Source organism: Ahaetulla prasina, chromosome 1 (assembly GCF_028640845.1).
Source record: "Ahaetulla prasina isolate Xishuangbanna chromosome 1, ASM2864084v1, whole genome shotgun sequence".
In the NCBI taxonomy this organism is placed as follows: domain Eukaryota; kingdom Metazoa; phylum Chordata; class Lepidosauria; order Squamata; family Colubridae; genus Ahaetulla; species Ahaetulla prasina.
The window spans coordinates 145,704,234-145,731,844 of NC_080539.1; the positions used below are offsets into that span (position 1 = coordinate 145,704,234).

A 27,611-nucleotide genomic window follows, 5' to 3' on the forward strand; every position below is an offset into this window, starting at 1 on the left:
CCCCCACTCTATCATTCTTCCAGAAGGCGCTGAAGACCTGGTTCTGCCAGTGGGCCTGGAGAACTCAGAGTGGGATGGAGCCTATTAAATGGCTGGTGTGAGGTGCTGTCACCGGGGTGGGGGGTGAGGGGTGATTTTATTAATTTATTATATGATTCTTCTTTTATTAGTTTTATTGTTTTATATGGGTTTTATATTCTGTAAGCCGCCTTGTACGGCAATATAAATTCAATAAATAAATAAGGAAATAAATAAACAAATAAACTCAATAGTAGTACCTGTGAGAGGGATCTTGGAGTCCTAGTGGATAACCATCTAGATATGAGCCAGCAGTGTGCAGCAGCTGTTAAAAAAGCCAACACAGTTCTGGGCTGCATAAACAGAGGGATAGAATCAAGATCACGTGAAGTGCTAGTACCACTTTATAATGCCTTGGTAAGGCCACACTTGGAATATTGCATCCAGTTTTGGTCGCCACGATGTAAAAAAGATGTTGAGACTCTAGAAAGAGTGCAGAGAAGAGCAACAAAGATGATTAGGGGACTGGAGGATAAAACATATGAAGAACGGTTGCAGGAACTGGGTATGTCTAGTTTAACAAAAAGAAGGACTAGGGGAGACATGATAGCAGTGTTCCAATATCTCAGGGGCTGCCACAGAGAAGTGGGAGTTGGGCTGTTCTCCAGAGCACCTGAGGGTAGAACAAGAAGCAATGGGTGGAAACTGATCAAGGAAAGAAGCAACTTAGAACTAAGGAGAAATTTCCTGACAGTTAGAACAATTAATAAGGGGAACGACTTGCCTTCAGAAGTTGTGAATGCTCCAACACTGGAAATTTTTAAGAAAATGTTGGATAACCATCTGACTGAGATGGTGTAGGGTTTCCTGCCTGGGCAGGGGGTTGGATTAGAAGGCCTCCAAGGTCCCTTCCAACTCTGATGTTATGTTATGTTATGTTATGAAACAAACTAACTGGCTCCATTATTATTTATTCAAGTGTGCTCACCTACTTGCATGGAACCATCCCCTCTCTCTCATCCCACTGCCGCCACTGCCACCTGTCCACAAAGCCAGAAAAGTTGGGGATCCCTGATCATTTATCTACATCCATCTATCTATCTATCTATCTATCTATCTATCTATCTATCATCTATCTATCTATCTATCATCTACCTAGCTACCTACCTATATATCTGTATCTATCTGATTTATTTGCCACTCATCTCGCCTCAAAGCAGTTCTATTATAGGACAAAGCTATATGATCTGGACAGGTGCCCTGCATCTCCTAAATTTGTCTCCTTTCCTCAAATAAGGCAGAGGAGGGGGATATTGGAATAAGAATAAACTATGCTTCCTGTAGGTGGAATGTTAAGGAACCCATTTTATTTTTTGCTTCAAACTTTAAAATGTATTGGGCCAGCTGTGGCCATACACAAACATATGAAAGTATCCATTCAAAGACTACCCCCTATGGAAGAATATAATTTCACCTCTGAAGGAGATGGGCGGTTAAGAAGTGTGAGATATTAAATAAATAAATAAATAAATAAATAAATAAATAAATAAATAAATAAATAAATAAATAAATAAATAAATAAATAAATAAATAAATAAATAAATAAATAAAGTCCTTGTCTAACTCCCTGATGCAAAACTAATGAATAATCCCACTAAAGTAATGTGAAATTTCTGCTCCGACTACAAAGGCAGAGGGAGAAAGGGAGTTGACTTCCTGAAGAAGAGCCAAACAAAAACCAAAGGTGTCAATTCCTAACCATGGTCATGCCAAAGAGGTGAAGATAAGATGAGTTGTGATGTCATGACATAAGATCAATCCTTTTGCACCTAAGTAGATAACGGGTACCGTTTGCACCACAACATACATCATTGGTTTCTGCCTACCTCACCCAAAGACACCTATGGTTGCAAGTATAACAGCAACAGCATTTAGACTTATATACTGCTTCACAGTACTTTACAGCCCTGTCTAAGGGGTTTACGGAGTCAGCATATTGCCCCCCAACAATCTGGGTCCTTATTTTACTCATCTCAGAAGGTTGGAAGGCTGAGTCAATCTTGAGCTGGTCGAGATCGAACTGCTGGCAGTCGGCAGGATTAGCCTGCAATATTGCAACACCCTAGGCCAGTGGTTCTCAACCTTTATAGTGCTGCGACCCCTTTAATACAAATCCCCATGATGTGGCGACCCCAACCGTAAAATTATTTTCGTTTTGAATTTATCGCACCTGAAGCCGTATTGACTAGCGATCTGAACTGCTTGCGATTGCCTTGAGGACGGAGGCATTAAAGCAGAGACTCCTCCCCTATTAAGTTTAGCGCGCCTGAAGCCAGATTAGGCTAGCGATTGAGAATGATTGCAGCTGGCTTGAAAGGGAGACATCAGAGCAAAGATTTCTCTCTTTTTTAATTCATCGCGCCTGAAGCCAAATTCGGCTAGCGATTTGAAGAGCCTGCAGTTGACTTGTGGAGTCAACCATTGGAGCGCGATTCTTCGACTCGCAAGTATACTTCCCATATTTCTGATGGTTTTAGGCGACCCCTGGCAAATTGTCATTCGACCCCCAACGGGGTTGCGACCCACAGGTTGAGAACCGCTGCCCTAGGCTGCTACCAAGTACCAGTTCCTAATTTCTAACTTCTTGTTGGACACACTATAAAAAGAGAAAAATAATGTGGCTAAGTAAAATGGAGTGACTCTGAGTATCCATCATTCACTTGTTTTATTGTGAATCCATAGTCTGCCTTCTGCCAGCTGTGAAGCTGCAACAGAACATAATTAAACATGCAAAGGGAGGAAACACAACTAAGTTAAGAGTCATTTGGTACACAGAGAGAACCACAAGGTGACTTTTGGAGAGTTTTATTAGCACAAAGCTGGGGGGGGGGGAGAAACAAACAACTGTGAATCTTATGGTTTAAATGAGTCTGTGGTGATTGTAAGGTATGGCTAAAGATTTGCTTGCATTACAAAAAAAAAAGCAATGCCACAAAGGATAACTTAGAAGGTCATGTGTTTAGCTACTCTGATTTATTTGCAGCTGCAGCCCTCGATTCCTTTACATCGCTGCAGCATTTTGAGTTCAGCGGGGTTTTACAAAAAGCCACGAGAATTCACAGCTCAGACTAAGAAGTGGTGTTCCTGATCTATAGCTAAGCAGCTCCCGGTTTCCGCTTGCAAGACAGAGAATTGCGTTTCATGGGTAGAAAGAACCATGGTTGAAATACGTAGAAGCTCGTGACAGCTGCCGTGATTATGGTCTTTTATGAGTGGCAAGCCATGAGACACTCCTATTCAGAGTGATGTCATTGCCAATTATGAGGGCATTATAAGATGGCATTATAAGAAAAAGATACCAAGATGTAGCCTTCACAAAAAACACATAACTGTCTCCTAAACATCGCCAGTTTTCCATTGCAGAACTACTATACAAACAAAACTACAGCTTCTCTCAAGCCTTTTGTTCATCAAGCACACTCGTTTCCCAACATATTTCTTGTAATTTATGATTATTCAGCTGGCTTTGCAGATATCTCCCTTTTTCTATCACCTGAGAGAGGTTTAATGTCAGGTATCTCCTCCCCGTGCTTATACACACTGATAGTGACATCGACTATCTCGCCCCCATACTTGTTCTTGACACTGATGCTGTATTTTCCAGAGTCTTCTGATGACACCCCCTTAATTACCAAACTGGCATGCTTCCCTTGTTCCAGTTTAGCTATGTAATGATCGCTCAGTTCAAGTTCCCTGTCATTCTTAAACCAGATCACCTCAGGATCAGGACTACCAAACACAGTGCAAGTCAGATTCAGGGTCTAAAAGAAAAAGAAGAAAAAGAAAACTTATGCAGTGGCTTTTGACAATGGGAGGTATTACTGGGAGGTTTAGGGAAGGGGAAGAATTTCAGAACGTATATAACCATGATGGCAAACCTATGTCAGGCGTGCCACAGGTAGCACATATAGCCATATCAGTGGGCATGCGAGCTCAGCTCCGGCACGCATGTGCACACAGGCCAGCTGATTTTCAGGCCTGCTGTGCCCACCAGAAGTAGGGAAACAGGCTGTTTCCTGCCTCCAGAGGGCCTCCGGTGGGGGAGGCCCGTTTTTCTCTCTCACCTGGCTCCAGAGCTTTTCTAGGAGTCTGGGGAGGGCAAAAATGGCCCCCCCCCCCCCCCCCCCCGGAGGCCCTCTGGAGGCCAGAAACGGCCTATTTGCCAACTTCCAGTGGGACCATAGGATTATAGGTGTGGGCACATGCACGCGCGACCCCCACCCCCTGCAGCCTTTGGCACGCGATGGCAAAAAGGTTAGCCATCGCACATATAACAATGGCCCCAATCTTTGGGGCATCAGGGACCGTGGAGAGAGGTTTTTCCATGGACCAGAGGGGGCAAGGTTTTGCATGGTGCCTGCATCCAGAAGATGGGGCTTCACTTGTTTGTGCAGCCCTGTTTCTGGCATTCCACAGTCCAATGCCTGATATATAAGTGAATCCAAGACAGGATGAGAAAAATTTCTTCCATTTATTTAATTTCAGACTCAAGCCATTGTAAATTAGCCTCACTCTGCCCTGGTACTGGTTGAAGACATATTTTTGTGTGTGCTTTTGGTTTCCACGTTGCAGTTTATTAGACATATCATTGGGCATTTATTCACAATTTCTTCTTGTCTTAGGTGCAATAGCAAAAGTGTCAAGCATATTCCTCAAAAATAAATTTGCATTAGATATACCTTCCAGTTAGCATCTATTATAGACTTGTATTGGATGTATCATTTATGGATTGGTTGATAATGTGCTATTAAGTTGATATAAATTCTCAGAGATAGATTTTCTCCAAGACAGTCTGTCCCCAACCTGATTTTTTGGATCTTCCAATGGGATGCCCATTGCTACCATAACTGAGTTCATTCATCTTGGTTATCATCATCCTCTCTTCCAAGAAGTGGCTCTTCACAATTTGTCTGAAGTATGGTCATTTGTTCCTCGGGAGGACTCTGGTTGATTTGTTCGCTGATTCATCCATCCATATCTATCTATCTATCTATCTATCTATCTATCTATCTATCTATCTATCTATCTATCTCTTTGTTTATTTTGTGCTACCAATGGTATTCTCAGGTGTTTTCTCCAATACCAAATTTAAAAGCATCTATATGCTTTCTATCCTTCTTCTTCAAAGTCCAATGGGTTCATACTACTCAAATGTTCTTAAAGGAGGCCCTTTTTGCAGTATAAACAAAAGCTCCTATTAAAAAATACCTAAGCCGACCAAGGGATTTTATCCATACCTTGTCTTCCATTATGGTCACAACATCCGGCAAACCACCAACTACTTTACCACGATCTGTGAACATACAAATATAAAGTTACTATGCTCTGTCTAAGTGCTCCGGCTACCTCAGAGAAAAGATGCAACAATAGCCAACCAAGATTAAGTAGCACCAGATCCTTCTCAATCAGGAGCCCAGCTACCCTGACTCTGTGCTTTATGTGAAGCATGGCCACTACAGAAGACTGTCCTATGGCTTTGAGGGAGATGGGCAATTAAAAAATATGAAAAAGGAGGGAGAAAAAGAAAGAAAGAAAGAAAGAAAGAAAGAAAGAAGAGAGAGAGAAAGGGAAAGAAGGAAGGAGAGAGAGAGAGAGAGAGAGAGAGAGAGAGAGAGAGAGAGAGAGAAAGAAAAGAAAAGAAAAGAAAAGAAAAGAAAAGAAAAGAAAAGAAAAGAAAAGAAAAGAAAAGAAAGGAGGGAGGGAGGAGGAGAGAGAGAAAGAAAAGAAAAGAAAAGAAAAGAAAGAGAGGAAAGAAAGAAGAAAAGAAAAGAAAAGAAAAGAAAAGAAAAGAAAAGAAAAGGAGGGAGGGAGGCAGGAAGGAAGAAAGGAAGGAGAGAGAGAGATAAAGAAAAGAAAAGAAAGAGGGAGGGAGAAGTAAGTAAGAGAGAGAGAGAGAGAGAGAGAGAGAGAGAAACAAAGAGAAAGAAAAGAAAAGAAAAGAAAAGAAAAGAAAAGAAAAGAAAAGAAAAGAAAAGAAAAGAAAAGAAAAGAAAAGAAAAGAAAAGAAAAGAAAAGAAAAGAAAGAAGAGAGGGAGGGAGGGAGGAGAGAGAAAAAGAAAAAGAAAGGGGGAAGGAAGGAAGGAGAGAGAGAGAGATAAAGAAAGAAAGAGAGAGAGAAAGAGAAAGAGAGAGAGAGAGAAGAAGGAAGGAAGGAAGGAAGAGAAGAGAAGAGAAGAGAAAAGAAAAGAAAAGAAAGAGGGAGGGAGGGAGGGAGGGAGGCAGGAAGGAAGAAAGGAAGGAGAGAAAGAGGGAGAAGAAAGAAAGGAGAGAGAGAGAGAAAGAGAGAGGGAAAGAAAGAAAGAGAAAAGAAAAGAAAAGAAAGAAAGAAAGCAGCGTCCAGAAGAACACTAGCAGCCTTTGCTACGCTCCAAACCTCACTCCAATTCAGGACTCTGTCCTACTCTAACAGCACTTTAAACCCAAAGCAGCCCTCACAAGAGTTGGTTGTGGTTACCTTTGCCACCCATCTCTGAAAGGAGAATCCCAGTGCAAAAATGAAGCAGGCCTTCCTGACCATTTCTGATTAACCATAGTAGAGTGCCTAGTTTACATCTATCTGTTTAGCAGGTTTTCTGTACAGATAATAGTTGGGGGGGGGATTGTTGATTGATTCAGTAGTAGTAAAGAGTTGCTACAGAAAATCTGAAATGACTGGATGTAGTCGTGACTAGAAGTGGAATGACCCTAAAGGTCATCAGGATGCATCATCAAAATGGCAACAGACTGCATTAAAAAAATGTCCAGAACTCAATGATGAAATAAGACATACTGCTGAAAACTTGGTGTTAGATGACAATGCTAAACACATTACAGTCACAGACAGAGATCTGGAGTTAGATAGGTGCACTGAGATGGCCGTGTTTGCTGGCAATCTGGAATTGTTTAAGGTAATTAGAATTTTTTTAAAAAGAAGAAGCAAAGGCATCCTGGAGAGTTATGATGTATAGCTGGATGGAAACATAAACCCCAGATGTGGCAGCTGTGAAATGGCAAATTCTAAAATAGACTTGCAATCACACTTTTATATAAGTCTATGACACAACTCAGTTTGGAATATTGCACTCAATTCTGAGCCTGTAGAAACAGTACAAAGAAGGGAAACAAACATTATCTGGATTCAAGGTAATGCATTCAATTTTCAGCTTGTAGAAAAAAAGGATGAATATCTGAAACCTGATATGGCCATATAAAAAATGACACCTTTGAGGAAGCCGAATGAGGAAAATTGAAGAAATATGAATTCCTTCATCACAGGTAAACTAGAAAATTTGCTAACTCAAGATGAAGTGATGGCTACTACCTTTGGTGGCTTTATGCTTCGTAGAAGGTAGGATTGTTACTGGTTACTGGTTAATTTGGTTCTTTATTATCTATCATTACCAGAGGCACGTATACCTCTCAATATCAATTGCTAGGAAATTTGGGCAGCAGAGTTTAGTACCCCTGTCTCTTTCTTGGGAGCCTCTTATAAGCTCCTGGGATGCCCCTTGGAGCAGCAAATGGATGTTTCATCAAAAACCAGAGCAAAGCTAACAACATCAGGACACAAGTACAAACAAGATGGAATTCACATGTTGATATTACAACACACATTTTGCTTGTTCCCCATCACTAATGTCTTTAACCGCTGAGCCACTTGTTTCTAATAATAGAATATTAACACCTTGACAAATAATAGAACAATAACACCTTGACATTTTGACCGGCCTGGATGGACTGCTGACCGTTATGTACTTTTATTTACTTATGCGAAGATTTTCAACCGCGGACCTTCTTGCCCTGCGAGACTCCCCTCTCTCGCAGGTCTGGCCCTCCACATTATCGAGGGCACATCTTGAGGACGGGTTTTGGAACCCCGAGAGATGGCATGCGAAATCTAGGAGGCTTAGGGGATTTTTAATGAACTCTTTTAGTCGTTTTTTATCGGGGGATTTTAAGGGGAATTTTAGGGGGGGGAGGGAAAGGGCGGGTGTTGGGGGTAGCCCGCCGAGGGTGGGGCCAGTCACTGCGCGTGTTTGCGGCGGAGGGTTAATAGGTCCGAAGGTTTCGGGGGAGGGTGATGTTCCAGATGACAATTGTGGTTCCATCTGTGTGGTTAGTGGGAGAGGCAGATATGGCGGAGGGGGGGGCCGTATCGAGACCTGGGAGCACGTGTTCGATGTTTGAAGGCGATCACGTGCTCCGGCCCCTCAGTTCCTACCCGTTCCTCAGGAGGCCATGATCCTCAGAGCTTGGATCTTCGGTTGATGTTATGTAATGCCCGGTCCGTGGCTAATAAAGCTCCCCTGATCTGCGATCTTATTCAGGGGGAGTCCGCGGACCTTATGGGCATTACGGAGACCTGGTTGGGCCCGGAGGGGGGGGTGCCCCTTGTTGAGTTGTGCCCTCCAGGTTTCCGAGCATTTCATCAACCGAGGACCCAAGGTAGGGGTGGGGGGGTGGCGGTTGTTATTAAGGAAGATCTAGAGCCGAGGGAGGCCACTGTTCCTCAGATTGCCGGCTGTGAATCCCTCTATGTGAGGTGGGGCCATAGGAATCAGTTGGGCTTGTTGATCGCGTACCTGGCTCCTTGCTGCGTGACCACAGCCCTGCCCGAGCTGCTGGAGGTACTGGCTGCTGTGGCGGTTGAGACCCCCAGACTTATAGTCATGGGGGATTTCAACTTGCCATCAGTTGGCTTGTCATCGATGGCAGCTTGGGAGTTCCAGGCTTCCATGACGGCCTTGGACCTGATTCGAGTAAATGATGGCCCTACGCACATGGGGGGAGGCATGCTGGATCTGATTTATATCTCTGGACAGTGGTTAAATGATCTGGTATTAGACGATTTAGTAACAGAACCAATGTCATGGTCGGATCATTTTCTCCTTCGCCTAGACTTCCGAACCGCCATTCACCACCGCAGGGAGACGGAACCCATACGGTGGTTCCGTCCCAGGCGCCTGATGGACCCTGAGAGGTTCCAGACGGAGCTTGGGCCATTCCCTGAGGATCTGGCCCACGGCACGACTGAGGAACTGGTCGTGGCCTGGGAGCGGGCCGCGGCCAGGGCCCTGGACCGTGTCGCGCCTTTGCGGCCTCTGACCCGGCGTAGATCTCGTCCGGCCCCTTGGTTCTCCGAGGGGCTGAGGGAGATGAAACGCCGGAGAAGACGCCTAGAGAGCACCTGGAGGTCCAGTCGCCCGGTTGATCGGACACTAGTTAGGACCTATTCTAGGACCTACCTAGTGGCAATGAGGGAAGCGAGGCGCCCACGCCCACCCTCATTGCGTCGGCAGATAACCGCCCGCCGCCCTGTTTGGGTGACCCGCCTCTCCTACATCAGGAGGTGCGGGATGACCCTTTGCAGAGACGAGCCGAGGAGTTTAGTGGTTATCTATACGATAAAATCGCTCAGCTGAGGGACAGTCTGGACCGAATTTGGGATGATCCAAGCGAGAGAGAGGAGGCACGTCTTGTTGAGCACATTTGGGATGAGTTTGACCCTGTGGCTCCCGAGGACGTGGACAGGTTGTTGGGGAGGCTTCACGGCACGACATGTTTACTGGACCCGTGTCCTTCCTGGCTGGTACTGGCCACTCAGGCGGTGACACGAGGCTGGCTCCAGAGGATTATCAACGCTTCTTTGTTGGACGGGGTTTTCCCTGCCGCCTTGAAAGAGGCGGTGGTGAGACCCCTCCTTAAGAAGCCCTCTTTGGACCCAGCTATTTTGGGTAATTATCGTCCAGTCTCCAACCTTCGCTTTGTTGCGAAGGTTGTAGAGAGTGCCGTGGCGCGACAGCTGCCCCAACACCTGGATGAAGATGTCTATCTAGACCTGTTCCAGTCCGGCTTCCGACCCGGATACAGCACGGAGACAGCTTTGGTCGCATTGGTGGATGATCTCTGGAGGGCCAGGGACAGGGGATATTCCTCTGCCCTGGTCCTATTAGACCTCTCAGCGGCGTTCGATACCATCGATCATGGTATCCTGCTGCGCCGGTTGGGGGGATTGGGAGTGGGAGGCACCGTATATCGGTGGTTCTCCTCCTATCTCTCTGACCGGTCGCAGACAGTGTTGACAGGGGGGCAGAGGTCGACCGCGAGGGGCCTCACTTGTGGGGTCCCACAGGGGTCGATTCTCTCGCCCCTGCTGTTCAACATCTACATGAAGCCGTTGGGTGAGATCATCAGTGGTTTCGGGGTGAGATACCAGCAGTACGCTGACGACACCCAGCTGTACTTTTCCACCCCGGACCACCCCAATGAAGTTGTCGAAGTGCTGTCCCGGTGTTTGGAAGCTGTACGGGTCTGGATGGGGAGAAACAGGCTCAAGCTTAATCCCTCCAAGACGGAGTGGCTGTGGATGCCGGCACCCCGATTCAGTCAGCTGCAGCCGCGGCTGGCTGTTGGAGGCAAGTTACTGGCCCCAAAGGATAGGGTGCGCAACTTGGGGGTCCTCCTGGATGATCGGCTGTCGGTTGGAGAACAATTGGCGGCCGTCTCCAAGAGGGGCTTCCACCAGGTTCGCCTGGTTCGCAGTTGCGCCTTCCTTGATCGGGATGCCTTATGCACAGTCACTCATGCGCTCGTTACCTCTCGCTTGGATTACTGTAATGCTCTCTACATGGGGCTCCCCTTGAAGTGCGCTCGGAGGCTTCAGTTAGTCCAGAATGCAGCTGCGCGGGTTATAGAGGGAGCTAAGCGTAGCTCCCATGTAACACCGCTCCTGCGCAGACTGCACTGGCTGCCTGTGGCCTTCCGGGTGCACTTTAAGGTGTTGGTTATGACCTTTAAATCGCTCCATGGCTTAGGACCTGGGTACTTACGGGACCGCCTGCTGTTACCACATGCCTCCCACCGACCCGTATGCTCCCATAGAGAGGGACTTCTCAGGGTGCCGTCCGCCAAACAATGTCGGCTGGCGGCCCCCAGGGGAAGGGCCTTCTCTGTGGGGCTCCCACACTCTGGAACGAGCTTCCCCCGGGTTTACGCCAAATACCCGACCTTCGGACATTTCGTCGCGAACTCAAGACTCATCTTTTATCCAGCGGGCTGGCTTAAAATGGGATTTTATTGTTTAAATTTATTAATTTTAAACGGGGTTTTTTAGTATGGTAAATTTTAATCATTGGGCTAATTTAAAATAAGTTTTTTAAATCGTATTTTAAATTTGTATATTGTATTGTTGGTTTTATTATGCCTGTACACCGCCCTGAGTCGTTCGGGAGAAGGGCGGTATAAAAATCAAATAAAATAAATAAATAAATAAAATAAATAATAAGCATTATAGCAATAGCACTTAGACTTATATACCACTTCGCAGTGCTTTATAGCCTTCTCTAAGCGGTTTACAGAGTCAGCATATTACCCCCAACAATCTGGGTCCTCATTTTACCGACCTCGGAAGGATGGAAGGCTGAGTCAATCTTGAGCCTGGTGAGATTCGAACTGCCAAATTGCAGGCAGCTAGCAGCAGCAGAAGTAGCCTGCAGTACTGCATTCTAACCACTGTGCCGCCACGGCTCTTTTTATAGAAATTTACCCACACCACTATTGGTTCTTAAACACAAATTAAGATAGCTCTTGAGAATTAACACTGATAATTATTTTCACCTGCTAACTCACTTCCTAAAATTATTCAAGTATTTAGATTTCCACCTGCAAGGTTACTAATCACTCACCAGCTTTTTTGCACTTCCGTACACATAGCAAAAACCAGATGTTTATTCTTCCCTGGAAGATATCACATATGCTTTACACCTGTGATGGCAAACCTTTGATGTTCCCGCATGCTGGCCTGCATGCTGGAAGTGGCACGCGAAACCATCCTGCGAAATATGCTTGGTCCTGCTGGCCTTTGCGCATGTGGGAGCTCTGATACCCAGAAGAATGGCAGTCCACACATGTGCAACCAAGTACCTGGATACCAGCATGGAAGCATGCCCGATCATCAGCTGGCCATCGGGCATGCATGCAACGTCAACCCGGAAGGCCGGGTGCCAGCCTGCGCATGTGTGACGGAATGCCACTCTTCCAGGTTCCGCTGCTCCCGCGCGTATGACAGCCAACGTACTGGCGTGCGTGTGATCACAGGAATGTGGAATAGGAGCCAGCAAGGCCGCACATTCTTTGCAGGATGGTTTTGCATGCCGCTTCCGGCACGCGTGCCATAGGTTTGCCGACACTGCTTTACACTGAGCTATGTAGGTCTCCTCAAAGGCATACCTACATATTCCCTTTCAAACTGGAGTGAATTTCATCCCAACTAGGTGTAGTCATTTGGTTCCCCAAACATACCTAGCTTGTGTAGATAAACTAGACAGAACCCCCTGAGGGATCACAAGTGGGAAGAAATAGATATATTTATCCCCACTTAAGAATAACAACATGACAGCAAATGCAGAAAGGAACCAAGAGGACAGTCATAGTGTGCAACTGACAGCCCTAGCTTCAAATTATGGTGAATTGTTTTCCAGACTGATTGCCTAAAGTGCTTTAGGCGCAGAGGCATTGAAGTGAAATATCATGGTGAAATATCATAGCAATATTCTAATTCTCAGTGCTTGTTGCTTTTATCTCAGTGTACCCTGCTTTGCTGCAGAATTGGGGGGGGGCTTTAAATATCCTTATTTGGAAAGTGGGGTGATCTGCCATCATAATTTTCTTTGGTGTCAAAAAAAAGGCTTAATATCATCCTATCATAATCCTTGCACCTATCTTTTTGAAAACTTCCATAATTTTCCAGATTTATTGCCGTAGGGCAGCTCTTTTCTCTAGAACATTTTTCAAATAAATTGCCCAACCAATAATACCCCTATGGAAAGGCAGACAAGCAAGTGAAAAACATGCCTTCCCACAAACATAGTCTATCCAGACCAATGTGAAGATTGCCATCCAAGAAACTAATGCATCTATCTTTCTAAAACAGGGGTCCTCAATCCCAAGGTCATGGCCATGGCCCGTCCAGAACCGAGCTGTGCAAACAGTGGGTGAGACATGTGCAAGCAGCTCCGCTTGTGCAAATGGAGCTCCTCTTATGCAAGTAGACTGGCACTCACACAAAACCATCCTCTCTCTTATTCCCCCCCCCCCATTGTTGTGCAAAGCCAGAAAAGTTGAGGACCCCTGCTCTAAAATATTATGGGCTTTTTAGCAATGGCAATCTTGATAGAATAGCAATAGCGCTTAGATTTATATACTGCTTCACAGTGCTTTACAGCCCTCTCTAAGTGCTTTACAGAGTCAGCATACTGCCCCCAACAATCCGGGTTCTCATTTTACCAACCCCGGAAGGATGGAAAAGACTGAGTCAACCTTGAACTTGTCATGTCCCACTCCTCCGCTGACGGCCGGGTCAGGGAAATCCGAATCAGGCGTGCCTCTGCAGCTCTGCCAAAGTCCTAGCAAAGTTCTCAAGGCAGGCAGGAGACCAGAAAGTGACTTCAGCAAGATAAGATAGACTTTGCCTGACTCAGAGAATGCCAGAAAGCAGATCCTTTATATTGGCCATGGGGTGTGGCTCCATGACTCAGCACTTATCCAGGCCTGCCCCTCCCTTCCTTCTGTTGCCGCCGCCTATCAATTCTCTTGAAGTGAGGGTCACTCCAGTCTGCAGCTGTTGGTAATTGACCTTCCTCAGGCTCACATGCTGTGGGGGAGGGGGAGGGGTCTAGTTGCTCCATTTGCCTGGGCATGGAGCCAGAGCTGGGGGCTGGAGGCACTTCTTCCTCCTTGGCCTGTCTGGGCATGGAGCCAGAGCTGGGGGCTGGAGGCACTTCTTCCTCCTCGGCCTGTCTGGGCATGGAGCCAGGGCTGGGGCCGGGAGGCATGCTAGGACATTCCTCAGCGTTCGGAAGCAGATAAGATGGGCCCGGCTGCGGGGAAAGCGGACGAGGCACAACAGAACTGGTGAGAATCGAACCGTTGGCAGTCGATATAATAAGCCTGCAATACTGCACTTTACCCAATGCGCCACCATTAGAAGATTCTCTAACGGAAAGAATTCTATTGTGTACAAATAAATCAGCCTAATCATATGAAAATTGTCGAGTTTGATCCTTGCAGTAGGTCAACTTTGTCTACAAATTCGCAATTCACTAAGAAACAAAAATGTCATCTGAAATTTCATTTTTTTAAACAAAAAGATGACGAATGAAAGAGCACTTCTGCACGTAGTATTTGGCATTCTTATACCTCCTAAGCCATTTCTATTTCTATTCTCAGAGTTTTTGTTCCATTCTGTCACTATGATGTTGGGGGGGAAATCTAGTTATTTGTTGATGTTCAATTACCAAAGAAATGAACTTTTTATTATAGCCAATGGCTAGCAGTTAAAATAGCCTTCTGCAGTAACCATCCATACCATAATACAATAATGAGAGAAAGAATAACATTAAAGCAACAGGAGACTGTATGAGACAACTGGACCTGTTGAAAGAAATTGCCTATCAGTTTTACTGGCGTCCTCTCATTATCTTCTGCTGACAGAGCACCAGCAAAACTGATAATCCATCACTCTCCCCAGTTGCTGTCTTATAGCCTATCCTCTCTATGTTTGTCTACGCCTGCTTTATTATATATACATCATCACTCAGATGTTCTAGTTCTAGACTACTGGATGGCTCTCGGCAATAATAAAGAATTCATCCATCCATCCATTAATATCACATTATTAACTAGATAAAAGAGAGGATAGCAAATTCTGAATCAAATTTTGTATTCATGTTTCCTGACCAAATGGAAAAAGGAGAATCCCAGTCAGTCTAAGGAGGGTCAGATTGTTTGCCAACTCACTGAACCAAAGAAGCAAATCTGATTATCTATACACATCTCGTATTTCTATCACAATCATTCAGCATGTTTGATGAGAACCGTTCTTTGTATGGGACTTTGACTTTTTCATCATTCAGTCAAAGCTACTCTTTTCATTTTTACTAGAATGCTTTCTCCTGTTCTTCCATATTCATACTGAATATTCCTCTGTTTGTTTATTTACTTACTTTTCTCAGCAAAAGCAGCTGCCCTAAAGTTGAAAAAAAAATAGGAAAAAAATTAACATCCGAGTACAATGACACTGATGGCCAAAATAAACTAATTACAAAGTTTAGGTCCAAAGCACCAAAAAAAAAAAAATCTTACTTGAGCCGCTGGAATTCTTCATAGGCCTCATCGAAAGCTGCGGTGAAACATTTCAGCATGTTAGGAACTTGACTTTATGAGCTGGCACAAATGCGAGCATATGTACTTGCCTTGCTTCCCCCACCCCACTCACAGCCTACAGTGTGGTACAGAGACATCAAACAAAATCTAAAAGCAGGGATCAAAGTCAGTCCTGATGAGACGTGGAATGAATAAAGATAATGCATGTTCCTGGAACATTTCGAGCACAGAATTGATGCTTATGAATAAACCAAAGAGAAATAGGGCAGTTTCCAAAATATGTTTGACAGGGATAAAATGATGCATGGGTGATAAAAGATTCCTACCTTGCCCAGATAGATCAAGGGTCCGCTTGTGGGCTTCCTTGCCATCAAACAGCTCAAAGGTATATTTCCCTTTATCTTTTTCAGTAGGCTCACATATCTGTATCCACGCGACTTCATCACTACCACCAATTCTCATCTTTTCACTTGAAGAAACCTTAGCTTCCCTAGGTAAACCAAGAGACCGCATTCAAGTAAAGGCACATAATTTTGATATACTTGGACATTACAGAACAGGAGAGGGATTGTCAGACCTGCCACAACTTAAACCTCTAAATTAGGGTTGTCCAACTGGTGGCCCACCAGCTAGGTGTGTCACACACAGGCCACGCCCACCCCATGAAGGGAAGAAATGTTGTGAAATGTCACATGATGGCAACATCACACTATGAGTTTGATACCTGTGCTCTAAATAGAAACGATCCTTGGCTCCATTTGCTGAAAGGCATAATTCGTTATAGATCGAGTGTATTGCAGTATTGCAAAACCAGAACTGAAAATCATTTACCTAAGTTCTACCAAAGGTGCTTTTTCAAGAGACAACTGGACTTTCTGGTTTTTCTTTGAAGACGTTTCACTAGTCATCCAAGAAGCTTCTTCAGGTCTGGATCAATCTCTGTAAGAATACTGAAGAAGCTTCTTGGATGAGAAGTGAAGTGAAGAAAAACCAGAAAGTCCAGTTGCCTCTTGAAAAAGCACTTTTGGGGAAACAGTGACCTGGATGACTGAGAATCTCCTTAGACATTTCCTAAGTTCTACTTTTTCCTCCCTTAACTGTCTTCATTGTCCTGTCAGTGTAACCCAAGGGTAGTCAACCTTTTTATACCTACCGCCCAGTTTGGTATCTCTGTTAGTAGTAAAATTTTCTAACCGTCCACTGGTTCCACAGTAATGTGCCATGTATCGTCGTCTGCACATGCCTCTTGCGCATTGTGGATTGGGTTTGTAGGGGGCGTCGGCTACCAGCTCTGCTTGTCTGTTACAGCTAGTTGGTGTGGGGGAAGATGTGCGAGCTATTCTGGGACGAGGCTCTTTTGCTTGCGGTCGCACTATAGTGCCATTTAGTTTCACTTTCATAACATAAACTAAATTTATGCACGGGCGATACAAATAGTATATTTTCAGAAATGTAAATTGTCACAGGGAATTTTTTGAAAACCTGCGAGCTATTCTGGGACGAGGCTCTTTTGTTTGCGGTCGCACTATAGCGCCATTTAGTTTCACTTTCATAACATGAACTAAACTTATGCGCGGGCGATACAAATAGTATATTTTCAGAAATTTAAATTGTCACGGGGAATTTTTTGAAAACCTAATGAAAATGTTTTTAAATAATGCTATGAATTTTTTTTAAAAAGTTAATTAAATTTTAAAAAAAAAGGAAAGTGCTTCAGTATCGGACAAAACCCCTACCGCCCACTATGAAAGCTGGAATGCCCACTAATGGGCGGTAGGGACCAGGTTGACTACCACTGCTGTAACCAATCAGGTTCAGTCAAAATGTTTTCTTAACAGTCAGTCCAAGTGTAGTTTGTTATGTGACCCCCTCCTTCTTCCAGCTGGGTGATCTTGAGGCAGCGTCTCAAGGAGATATAGCTCTTACTTTCATTTCCCAAAGCATTCCCTCCTTCATTCCCCCTCCCCATAGTTCAGAGAGTCTGTCACCACATAACAGCAAAGCACAAGGAAGCACAAGGTAGCAGCTGATGGGGATGTTCCTGATTGCCTTAAAGCTAGTTTCAAGCAGCCAGAAAGTCTCAAGCAAAAGTTTAAATGCCGCGTGACTCCTCCCCAAAAAAGTGTCTGTGGGAAGCTGTTGTTCAAAAAAGTAACAATAAATGCCACCAGATACCTTCAATTCCTTTGGTGTATCTTAAACAAGCAACCATATACATTATAGTTAAAGCTGCAAACATACACTTGTTGCAACATTGTACTGAAGTTGCAGTTCAGAAAAGTTGTCTACACTTTCATTATTGGAGGTATGTGAGATATTTGAATATCAAGAAATCTAATAATAAAAAAAAAAAGCTGAATTTTCTTGCAGCCTCAATACAATCTTGCAAAAGGTTGGGGATTTGCAGACTTCAATCAGAAGGACTATCTTTGACCAAAAAGCCGTTGAAGCATTATATCCTCTGTACCTATAAAGAGATAATTTTTTTAAAAATCAGCAAGATCCTTTTTTCAGAAAATAACGTCTCCACTTGGCCTTTCTTTTAAATTCTTTCCTCTTTCTTTTCTAATTTATTTCATACTTATTTTTGTTCTATCTGTATTTCAGTGTAATAATCTACATGAAGCTTAAAAGCATTTTGTTTTGTTTTTCTTTTGCTTCTTTTTAAGGAACAGCATCTCTCTCCTAGGGAGATTTCTATTACTTCTGCTGTTTATCATTTATAGTGGTTTCAGGATGTATCTTGCATTTTCAGAAAGAGAGAGAAAAGACAAGGAATATTGTCTTCTAAGGGAAAATAGAAGAGATTAAAGAGATGCTCAAAAGGAAAGCAAGCAAAAGCATGCAGCTATATGACTAGTTAATCCACGTTTTGTGAGTCACAAACAGGAAAGAAAGAGAGGCAAAGAAAACGAGACTTTCAGCTCTGGGTTGAAGCACAGTCCCCAATATCTGCAGATAGGGCTGGGGAAAATCCTCATTTGAAGTTTCATAGAACTATTAACACCTGTAGCAGGTAATTCTGAACTTTATACAGAACTGCAGCCGCATTCAGAAGTAAGGTGCTCACTGTGAGATACTTAGCTGAAGAATCAGAGGCATTTCTTCAAGCATATGGAACAGCCATGAAAAATTCAAAGGAAGCCTGATGTTTCATCTGAGGTTTTCAAGTTTAAAAAAGTCTCTGGGAATCATAACACATTTTCCTTAACTTCATGCTTTTGCTAACTGATAACTTTAGGTACGATGACCTTCATACAGTATTGCTTTGCATATTTAATGCTTAGGATTCAATAGCTCCCCGGTAGTGTGTGAGATCATATCAGGAAAAGAACCAGCTCACATTCCCGTTGAACAATCCTGGTAATATAAGTGTCCGGAACAGAGCAATCCAAATTGATGGGATTTGACCTAACAAGAAGCTGATGTATTTTTAAAAAATGGTTAAAGATGTAGTGAATAGGGTGCTGTCCTAGAAACTGGGAGATTGTGAATTCTAGCCCTGTTTTGGCCATGAAAGCCAGATGAGTGACCTTGAGCCAATCACATTCTCTTAGCCCAACACACTTCACAAGATTGTCATTGTGGGGAAAATAGGAGGAGAAAAGAGTATTAAGTGTGTTTATTGCCTTGAGTTATATCTATAAAGTAATAAAGATGGGACAAAAAATTAATAAATAATAAGCATCAACGTAATGATAATAATAACAACAGAGTTGGAAGGGACCTTGGAGGTCTTCTAGTCCAACCCCCTGCCCAGGCAGGAAACCCTACACCATCTCAGACAGATGGTTATTCAACATCTTCTTAAAAACTTCCAGTGTTGGAGCATTCACAACTTCTGCAGGCAAGTTGTTCCACTGATCAATTGTTTTAACCGTCAGGAAATTTCTCCTTAGTTTTAAGTTGCTTCTCTCCTTGATTAGTTTCCACCCATTGCTTCTTGTTCTGCCCTCTGGAGAATAGTTTGACTCTCTCTTCTTTGTGGCAACCCCTGAGATACTGGAACACTGCTATCATGTCTCCCCTAGTCCTTCTTTTTATTAAACTAGACATACCGAGTTCCTGCAACCGTTCTTCATATGTTTTAGTCTCCAGTCCCCTAATCATCTTTGTTGCTCTTCTCTGCACTCTTTCTAGAGCCTCAACATCTTTTTTACTTCCTCAGCCAAAAAGATATATAGCTTGAAGCCCTGTTAGATCTCCGCTTTTCAGTGGGTGGAGGATTGGCTGCTGTGGGTGGCTGCTGACTTGAAGATTTGTTCCAGGCTCCCTGCTTTGCAAGGTCCTAGGATGATTCAGAGGTGACTGGGGATTCGCAGCAAAGCTGCCAGCTGTGCTGATGACAGTATGAAAACATAGATTGGCTCATTTGTCATGCAAAACCTAACACAGGGGGATGTAAATTTATTTCTTTAAAAAAAAAGTTAGAAATGACCATCTGAGCTGTAATTTTCCTGCCTGCATTATCAGCATCGTTCCCAAAATGAGTTTTCAATAGCTACTGAATACCAGTTGACATTCATGCAGGATTCAGAACTTCATTCTCTCTTACTTGTGATACCAGCTTGCTTTCATTTCCTCCATGTAATATTTCAAGAAACACTGCAGCCTTATTCCTTCCGGAGTGCAGTGGATCTTCAGAGGGGAAGCTGATTTACCTGCAGTCAGAAAAAAAATGTTGCTTATAATCAGTTTTAAATTGTAAGGTCTGAACTCTTAAATAATAACAGCAATTTCTTGATACAGTGGATATTATGCTCAAAGTATTATACTCTTAGTACAGTGGACATTATGCTCAAAGTATGCCCAAATTTGGGATTCAAAGTATTTCTACTTCTGCTGAAAGTTTTCCATAAAATATACATCACCTTAAACATACACTTGTAGCACAAAAGTTTTTTGTTATATGTAAACATAAATGACATTTATTTCAAAAGTTGTTATTGGCCATTGCTGATCAATTTTTAAAAAAAATGCTGCCACCAGAAATCTGTCCAATGTCCTCTTTCCAAATTACAAAGTATTATCTTCATTACCAAAATGTACTGATTAAGAACATTTACTGTGTAATGATGATAAATATCAAAAATAAGAAAACATTATTATCATCTTCTGCTTGTTTATTCTTATAAAGTGCCAGTAAATGCCAACTTAGACATACATTTCTACTTAAGAGTGTGACACTAAATTTAAAATGATTTCAAATTGAATCATTGACCAAGAACATGGTAGTGCCTGATAAATTCTTATTTACAGATATAACAAACTGAATTGTCCTAAGCCTACTTCAATAAATGAAGCAAATTCTAACAGATGGAAAAATATTTTACTTCTGCCAGAGAGTAACACCTTGCTGATGCTGGGTCACCTCAAGCTAAGCGCAATTGCATTTTTTTGTATTTGGATTCTAATCAAGGGCTAGCTACTCAGGTGATACAAATATTGCTATATAGTATTCTCTATGTTAATGAATACTCAAAGATTTCATAGTTATTTTCTAAAACCTGGAAATAGAGAGTAACATAGTTGGAAGGGACCTTGGAGGTCTTCTAGCCCAAACCCCTGCTCAAGCAGAAGATCCTGTACCATTCCGGACAAATGGTTGTTCAATCTCTTCTTTAAAACCTCTAGTATTGGCACACCCATAACTTCTGACGGCAAGTCGTTCCGCTGATAAATGATTCTAATTGTCAGGAAATTTCTCCTTAATTCTAGGTTGCTTCTTTCCTTCGGAGTGGTCAGAAGGCCATTAGACCTGGCTTTTTACCCAGGTGCTGGGATAGCGTCAGGATATCGGAAGCTAGTGGTGAGGCAACCTAAGGAGATGATGGGTGCCAGGTTTTTATTTTTCAATTTTATAGTTTATGGTAAAGATAAAGGAGTCCCTGCTCAGCTGACTCCACTAGACATTGCTGACTTTAGGGGATGGAGCTATTTCCCTTTTAAGGCCATTGAACCAGTATGTTCTGAAGACATTTCTGTGATCATGTGGCCAGCATGATGGCCACATGACTGTTACCTTCCTACCAAAGTGGTACCTATTTATCTACCTGCATTTGCATGCTTTCAAACTGCTAGGCAGGACAGGAGCTCACCCCCTTGTGTGGCACACGAGTCTCGAACCTGGGCTGCCAGCTTTCCAGCAGACAAGTTCAGCCTCTTAGCTGCTGAGCCACCACATCACTTGGTTTATGATTTTATGGTTATTCATTTTGTGAGCTACCCAGAGTTGTTCTTAAGATGGGTGGGCATACAAATCTAAGTAAAACAAATAAAAGTGACATTTACTCACCACTGACTCTACTCAATCCCTGGATTATATCTTCATATACTGAGGAGAAGAGGAGAAACAATATCCAGTCAGCACAGAACAGACTGCTAGGTGGTATTCATATGAGAAAACATTAAGGTAAACATCAAAAATACCATAAGAGTTATTTCAGAAAACTGTACAGCTTGTATCTCTTCCTTTCGCATTTACCTGTTGTAATCCTCATAGAGGTAAAGTACATAGATAAGCCTAATGAGACCAATTTAAACATTGCCTCTGGTACGTTGTATCTCATTGGTGATTTTAATAAATCTCATTCATCCTTTTCTGCCTTGCCCACCAACAGTGTTGCCATTTTACAGATGGGTATACATTTAAAGTGGCAGCAAGACAGAGATCCTAAGAGGAGGAGATGGCAGCAGTTGGATCAACTGCTGAAGGAACACAACATTTGGAAGCCATCTTCAGAGGACCACTAACTGTACATGGTCAGAGAACAATACCTACAAGGCAATTGGTGCCTCAGAGAACAAAGACCTAAATTGACTTTTGCTCAAGAGCACAGCCCTCTCAAAAAATGAACACTTCTGGGGAGTATCTTTTTTTGTCTTTTCATAATCTGCATTTATAAAGCTGGCAACGCAACCTGGACAACAGCTGCAAGTTTCAATTGCTACTGCTAATGCTGCTGCTGTTTTCATTAAGTAGGGAGTATATTTGCCCCAAACAGCAGCCGGACACTTAGTCTCAAAAAGAATAGAACTGCCATTTGGAAGAGTTTGGAAATAAGTCGCACTTTCCAATGGACATTTTTCTACTGCCAGATATCAATATCTCAAAGGTAGAAAGGTCGATGACTGCAAAGGTGTGTTCACACACCTACTCATTTTTTGGCATCCCAGGGACACTTGTTATAATTCTCCAATTATCTTTTTTTTTCTTTTAAAAAATAACAAATTTCCGCGGCTTCCTGGTTGGCTCCGTTGGCAATGGAGGTGATCTTTCTGGTCACCAACCTCTGGATCGTGTTGGACTGCTAAGACAGCAACAATCAGCTGTCCAGCAGTTCGGAAATCCCCCTCTTCGGGAGAAGAAGCGGAGGTGAGCAAAAGAAGCAGAGGTAGAGCTTCCCTAGAGCTCCTGGAAGATACCAGGGGGCTCGAAGGGTTAAGCCCCCTCAGAACTTCAAAGTGCTCCAGATCTGAGGCTTTTTTTCTGCTCCGGCAGACCTAATTGCCGCGACCAACTGCCGGGACCAATTTTAACTTAAAGAAGATAATACCGGACTGAACAGAAACAGGAGAGCTCTAATTATAAAAGCAAGTAATCAATCAATTCTCTGTTATTTTTTTTAAGTTTTGGATTTGACTTCAAAGTGAAAATGGCGGTTGTTCTTTAATGAGCTACGCAGTTGAAAACGAAAGTGTTACAACTCTCACTGTCTGTTGATTATTGCTGAAGGCCAGCTGGGAATTTTTTTTTTTTTAAAACATTGTAATGAGAAGGGAGAAGAGATATTGAGACTGAAAAAAAAAAAGACTTAAAAGGTTTATACGTAATATTAAGTTAAAGAGAAATTTTAAGAGATGGCAGCAAAACAATTAAAGTCAACTGTTACAAAAACCCCAGGAACATTAACACCGGGAGTCTCTCCAGCACATACAGCAGATACAAAATCACTAAATTTGGAAGCACTTCAGGATAACCTGAAAGAATTTATGAAAGAATCTCTTAACGATGCTATGAATTGGCAAACTTCCCAGATAGAGAATAAGTTTAAATTAATTACAGAAGAAATGTCAGAGATGAAAAAACAGATGTTAGAAATTCAAACTGGAAATAAAGAAGTTAAAGAAGGTTTGGTGTCAGCAGTACAGGGTCTGGCATCAAATGTGATTTTATTGGAGCAGGAAGTAGAAGAAATAAAGAAAGTTAATTTAAAATTGGAAAATGAGATTGAGGCAGTTCAATGTAAAATGGATAAAGTTGATGATGAAATTGTTTTGGTACAATATAGAGCAATGGAACTTGCTTTACGAATCCGTGGATTGAAAGAATGTAAAAATGAGAATTTGAAGCAAATTTTTTCGGAGGCCTTTGCAGAGATTTTGGCAGTTCGGCCAGTAGATGTGGCATTTTATATTGATAAAATTTATCGTGTGAATTCCTGGATAGCAAGACAAAGAAATCTTCCCAGAGACATTGTTATTTATTTTACTACTAGAACAGTGAGAAATGAGATTTTACAAGCTTTTTTAAAGGAGACAAGATTCAAGCAGCCGGCCAAGATATTTTAATACTAAAGGAAATTCCCCCCAAAATGTTGAGAGGTAGAAGACAAAAATGATAATTAAAAATATGAATACACATCAGAGGGAAGAATTAGAAAGAATAACTGGATATGAAGTAGTTAAAAAGGTTAAATACTTAGGAGTATACATTACAGCATCGAATGTAAAATTATATAAAAATAATTATGAGGTATTGTGGGGAAAAGTAATTAAAGAAATGGAGAAATGGAAGAAGTTACAATTATCATTGTTGGGAAGAGTGGCAGCTATAAAAATGAATGTTTTGCCTAGATTTTTATTTTTGTTTCAAATGATTCCAATATTGAAGAAAGATGCAAATTTACAAGAATGGCAAAAAGGGATTAATAATTTTGTATGGAAGGGTAAAAAACCGAGGATAAAGTTAAAAATAATGCAAGACGTTAGGGAAAGAGGGGGGTTTAAAAATGCCTAACTTGAAATTGTATTATGATGCAGTTGTTTTAACTTTAATTTCTGATTGGATTAATTTAACAGAGGAAAGGATTTTGAATATAGAAGGTTATGGTTTGTTATATGGATGGCACGCATATGTAATATATGACAAGAAAATTGATAAGACATTTAAGAATAATATGGTCAGAAGTGCGTTGTTGAGGATTTGGAAAAAATATCAATATAAGTTAGATGGAAAGATACCAATATGGACCATCCCCAGACATATGATAGAGAATATAAATATATTACAAAAAATGGAAGTTATCACTTACAAAGAGCTTTTGACTATGGAAAAAGGGGAATTACAGTTAAAATCTAGGGAGAAATTGAGGGATGAAGGAAGAAATTATACATGGTTCCAGTATGGACAATTGCAATCTAGATGGAAAATAGATCAGAAAATTGGTATAAGGCAAAGTGATGATAATTTGGTAAAACAAATAAAAGATCAAGGTCAACAGCATATAAAGAGATTATATAATGTATTGGTTGAAATTGATTCAGAAATGGAGTTGGTTAAAGATTGTATGGTAAAATGGGCACAAAATTTTCAACAACCTATAATGTTAGAAACATGGGAAAAAATTTGGGTGAGGAATGTTAAATTCATAAGCACAAAATTTAAGAGAAAATTTTTATAAAATGTTTTATAGATGGCATTTAGATCCTAAAAAACTGTCATGTATGTATCCAAATGTGAAAGCAAAATGTTGGAGATGTGATTGTGAGGATGCTACCTATTATCATATATGGTGGACTTGCAAAAAAGTTAAAGCCTTTTGGATTAAAATATGGTGGATTATGCAGAACATTTTGAAAAAGAAGATCAAGTTCTTTTTATTAGGAATAATTTCAGATTGCACTGTTATAGAGACAAAACTGATTCTGAATTTAATAACTGCTGCAAGATTATTGATTGCACAATATTGGAAGAAAGAAGACTTACCTACAATTGGAGAATGGATTAGTAAAGTATCAAATTTAGCAGAAATGGCAAAAATTTCTGCCTACTTGAAAGACTGTACACAAGAAAAATATATTTTGGAATGGAGGAAGTGGATTGATTATATTCAAAATAAGTATCAGATTAAAAAATATCAATTAGTTTTTGAGTGAAGTTAGGAATTACTATGTATTAGTTTAAGAAAGAAGGGAATTGATAGCGTGATGGTGTGAAATGGAATATGTTTTATGTTATATTTTAGATTATGTTTGTTAGTTACTATACCCTGTATTCTGTTCTGGGAAGTCTCGGGGAGGGGAAATGGGGGAGGGGGAAGATTATAAATTGATTGGTTGCCATTGTACAGGAATAATGGTAGAATTAAACAAGTTGGAATGGTGTAATGTCGGGACTGCTCGGCAAACACTCCCGAAGGGAAAGGGTAAGGAAAGAGGAGTAAAGAAGGAAGAAAGTAGGTAGGCAGGTGGGTAGGGAGGAAAGAAGGAGGAGAAGAAAGGATAGGAAGAGGAGAAGAAGGAGAAGATAGAGGGTTAGAAAGGATGGTAGTGAGAAGTGGGAAAGAGGAGGGGAAGTAGGAAAGCGAGGAGAAGGTGGTGGGGGAAGTTTAAGAAGGATGAGAAGGGAAGAAAGGATTAAAGGGGGGAGTGGCAGTCGAGCAGCCCTGATTGAGTATAATTTGAGTATAGGACTGATTGTTGGATAAGTGATTGTATTGTACACTGGTTAAATTGTGGGAATTATTATGGAAAAATAAAAAAAAATTTGCCAAGAAAAAAAAAATAAAAAATAACAAATTTCCCCCATCCTGTTTTTTTTTCAAAGTTTGCCACCGTACAAAAAAGAATCACAGGGCTGGCACCTCATTAGGTAGCAGGTGTCACCCTACCCTCAGGAGAGCTGAGATGTCAGCAAGAGAAGGGAGAGATTGGCATTTGTGATTGACCTCCCATACAACTCATGGGTGAGTAAACTTCTTTTGTGGCTGTGAACCTATCAGGAGCCAGAGTAAAGCACTCTGGGATGACAAAGGTCAAATGGCTTATTCTTCCACAGACATTCCTCTTTCCAGAAAAGGTTGCTATGGTGGATATTAGGTTGTAATTGTCCTGTGGAACAAATTGAGGCTGCCAATAAGGTTTCTTCCATAGAAAATTGCTATCAAGTGGAAATCTGTGAAAAATAGTTTTGTGTGGTATTCTCTTCTTGCATGCATTTTTCGTGTCATGTACGCAAAACTCTGGAGTAACTAATCCACTTCCCATGTTCCCATGCCATATGCTGTTCAATAAACCACTCTATATTTCATGAACTATCTGGTTCACACAATAATGTGAGACAATGACTGAGTCTCATCAATCCATGAATGACAAATAACTTGTTTAATTTTAACTTAAACTATCTTAGTTTATGTGTATCAGCAGACACCACGCAAATGCCATTCTGAAATGCTGTAAATATTGTCATGAGGTTGTAGCAAGTGACAGCAGGAAGTTTCAGACCCCAACACGTCTGAAAGATGCCACGCTTTTCTAAAACTTATATTTTAGATTTAAAGGCATGAGAAAACAGGCTCTAAATCTGGTACCCATACAAGAACAACCACAACAGATAGGCAGCTGCAGTGCCATGTTAGAGGACAATTATGAAGAATCACCAAATACGTTGTTGTTGTTCTTCATCCCTCCTGAATTGTGGGAATTGCCAGAGGGGTTGTGGGTAATTGCAATATTAGGCATGTGGATGCATGAGTGTCAGCAATTCTATGTGGTTCTAAATGTTAGGAGACAACATAGAAAGCATGGTATAGCAATGCTGAACCAGGCAGGTTCTACTGGATTTCTGGCTTCTACTATGCTTGGTAAATCTCCTTTCTCCATCCCAAGTCAAAAATCCAAAGACTTTCACCTTTACTTTTAAAGGAAAGGACCATTCTTGATGATCCGAGGGAAAGTTCTACAGGGCCATGAGAAATATTTTGTGGGACCTGTCTACACTAGATGCAGCGCAAAGGAATATTCAACACTGTTTACTTTAAGAGAAGGGAAAATACTACTTCGTTCCTGTGATCTTCACTTTTAGGATTTTCCAGGCCAACCTGTATGGCCACTGGAAAGACATTTGTGACAGTGGCATTCAAAATATCTGGAAGGCAACCGTAGCTAAATGAAACTCTTTTTCATCCTTCAGAATAAATGATGAACCATCCACTTGCTCAAAATGTGGCATTACCTTTCCCTGATACGTCAAGTTCAGAAATATCGTGGCCTCTGTCATCTGACAGTGTTGCCTTATATTCACCTTGGTCCTTTTTGGACAGCTAGGAGGAAAAATACAGTAACATTATTATGACATGAAAATTAATGAAAACCATTTACAGTCAAGCTAC

The 27,611-nt window shown here is 41.9% G+C and overlaps 1 protein-coding gene across 1 annotated transcript in view; it reads right to left on the reverse strand.

Moving 5' to 3' along the window:
- Nucleotides 1–2,728: 2,728 nt before the first annotated feature.
- MYOM2 (myomesin 2) overlaps nt 2,729–27,611 on the reverse strand; it is a 102,639-nt gene continuing 77,756 nt past the window's right edge. Inside the window, exons 30-37 of the mRNA XM_058177426.1 lie at nt 27,455–27,542; nt 21,515–21,553; nt 19,775–19,880; nt 15,546–15,709; nt 15,199–15,235; nt 15,060–15,082; nt 5,316–5,371; nt 2,729–3,839 (exon numbers count right to left, since the gene is read on the reverse strand). Coding sequence (XP_058033409.1) covers nt 3,531–3,839; nt 5,316–5,371; nt 15,060–15,082; nt 15,199–15,235; nt 15,546–15,709; nt 19,775–19,880; nt 21,515–21,553; nt 27,455–27,542 — 822 coding nt within the window. The 3' untranslated portion in view covers nt 2,729–3,530. The remainder of the gene's footprint in view (nt 3,840–5,315; nt 5,372–15,059; nt 15,083–15,198; nt 15,236–15,545; nt 15,710–19,774; nt 19,881–21,514; nt 21,554–27,454; nt 27,543–27,611) is intronic.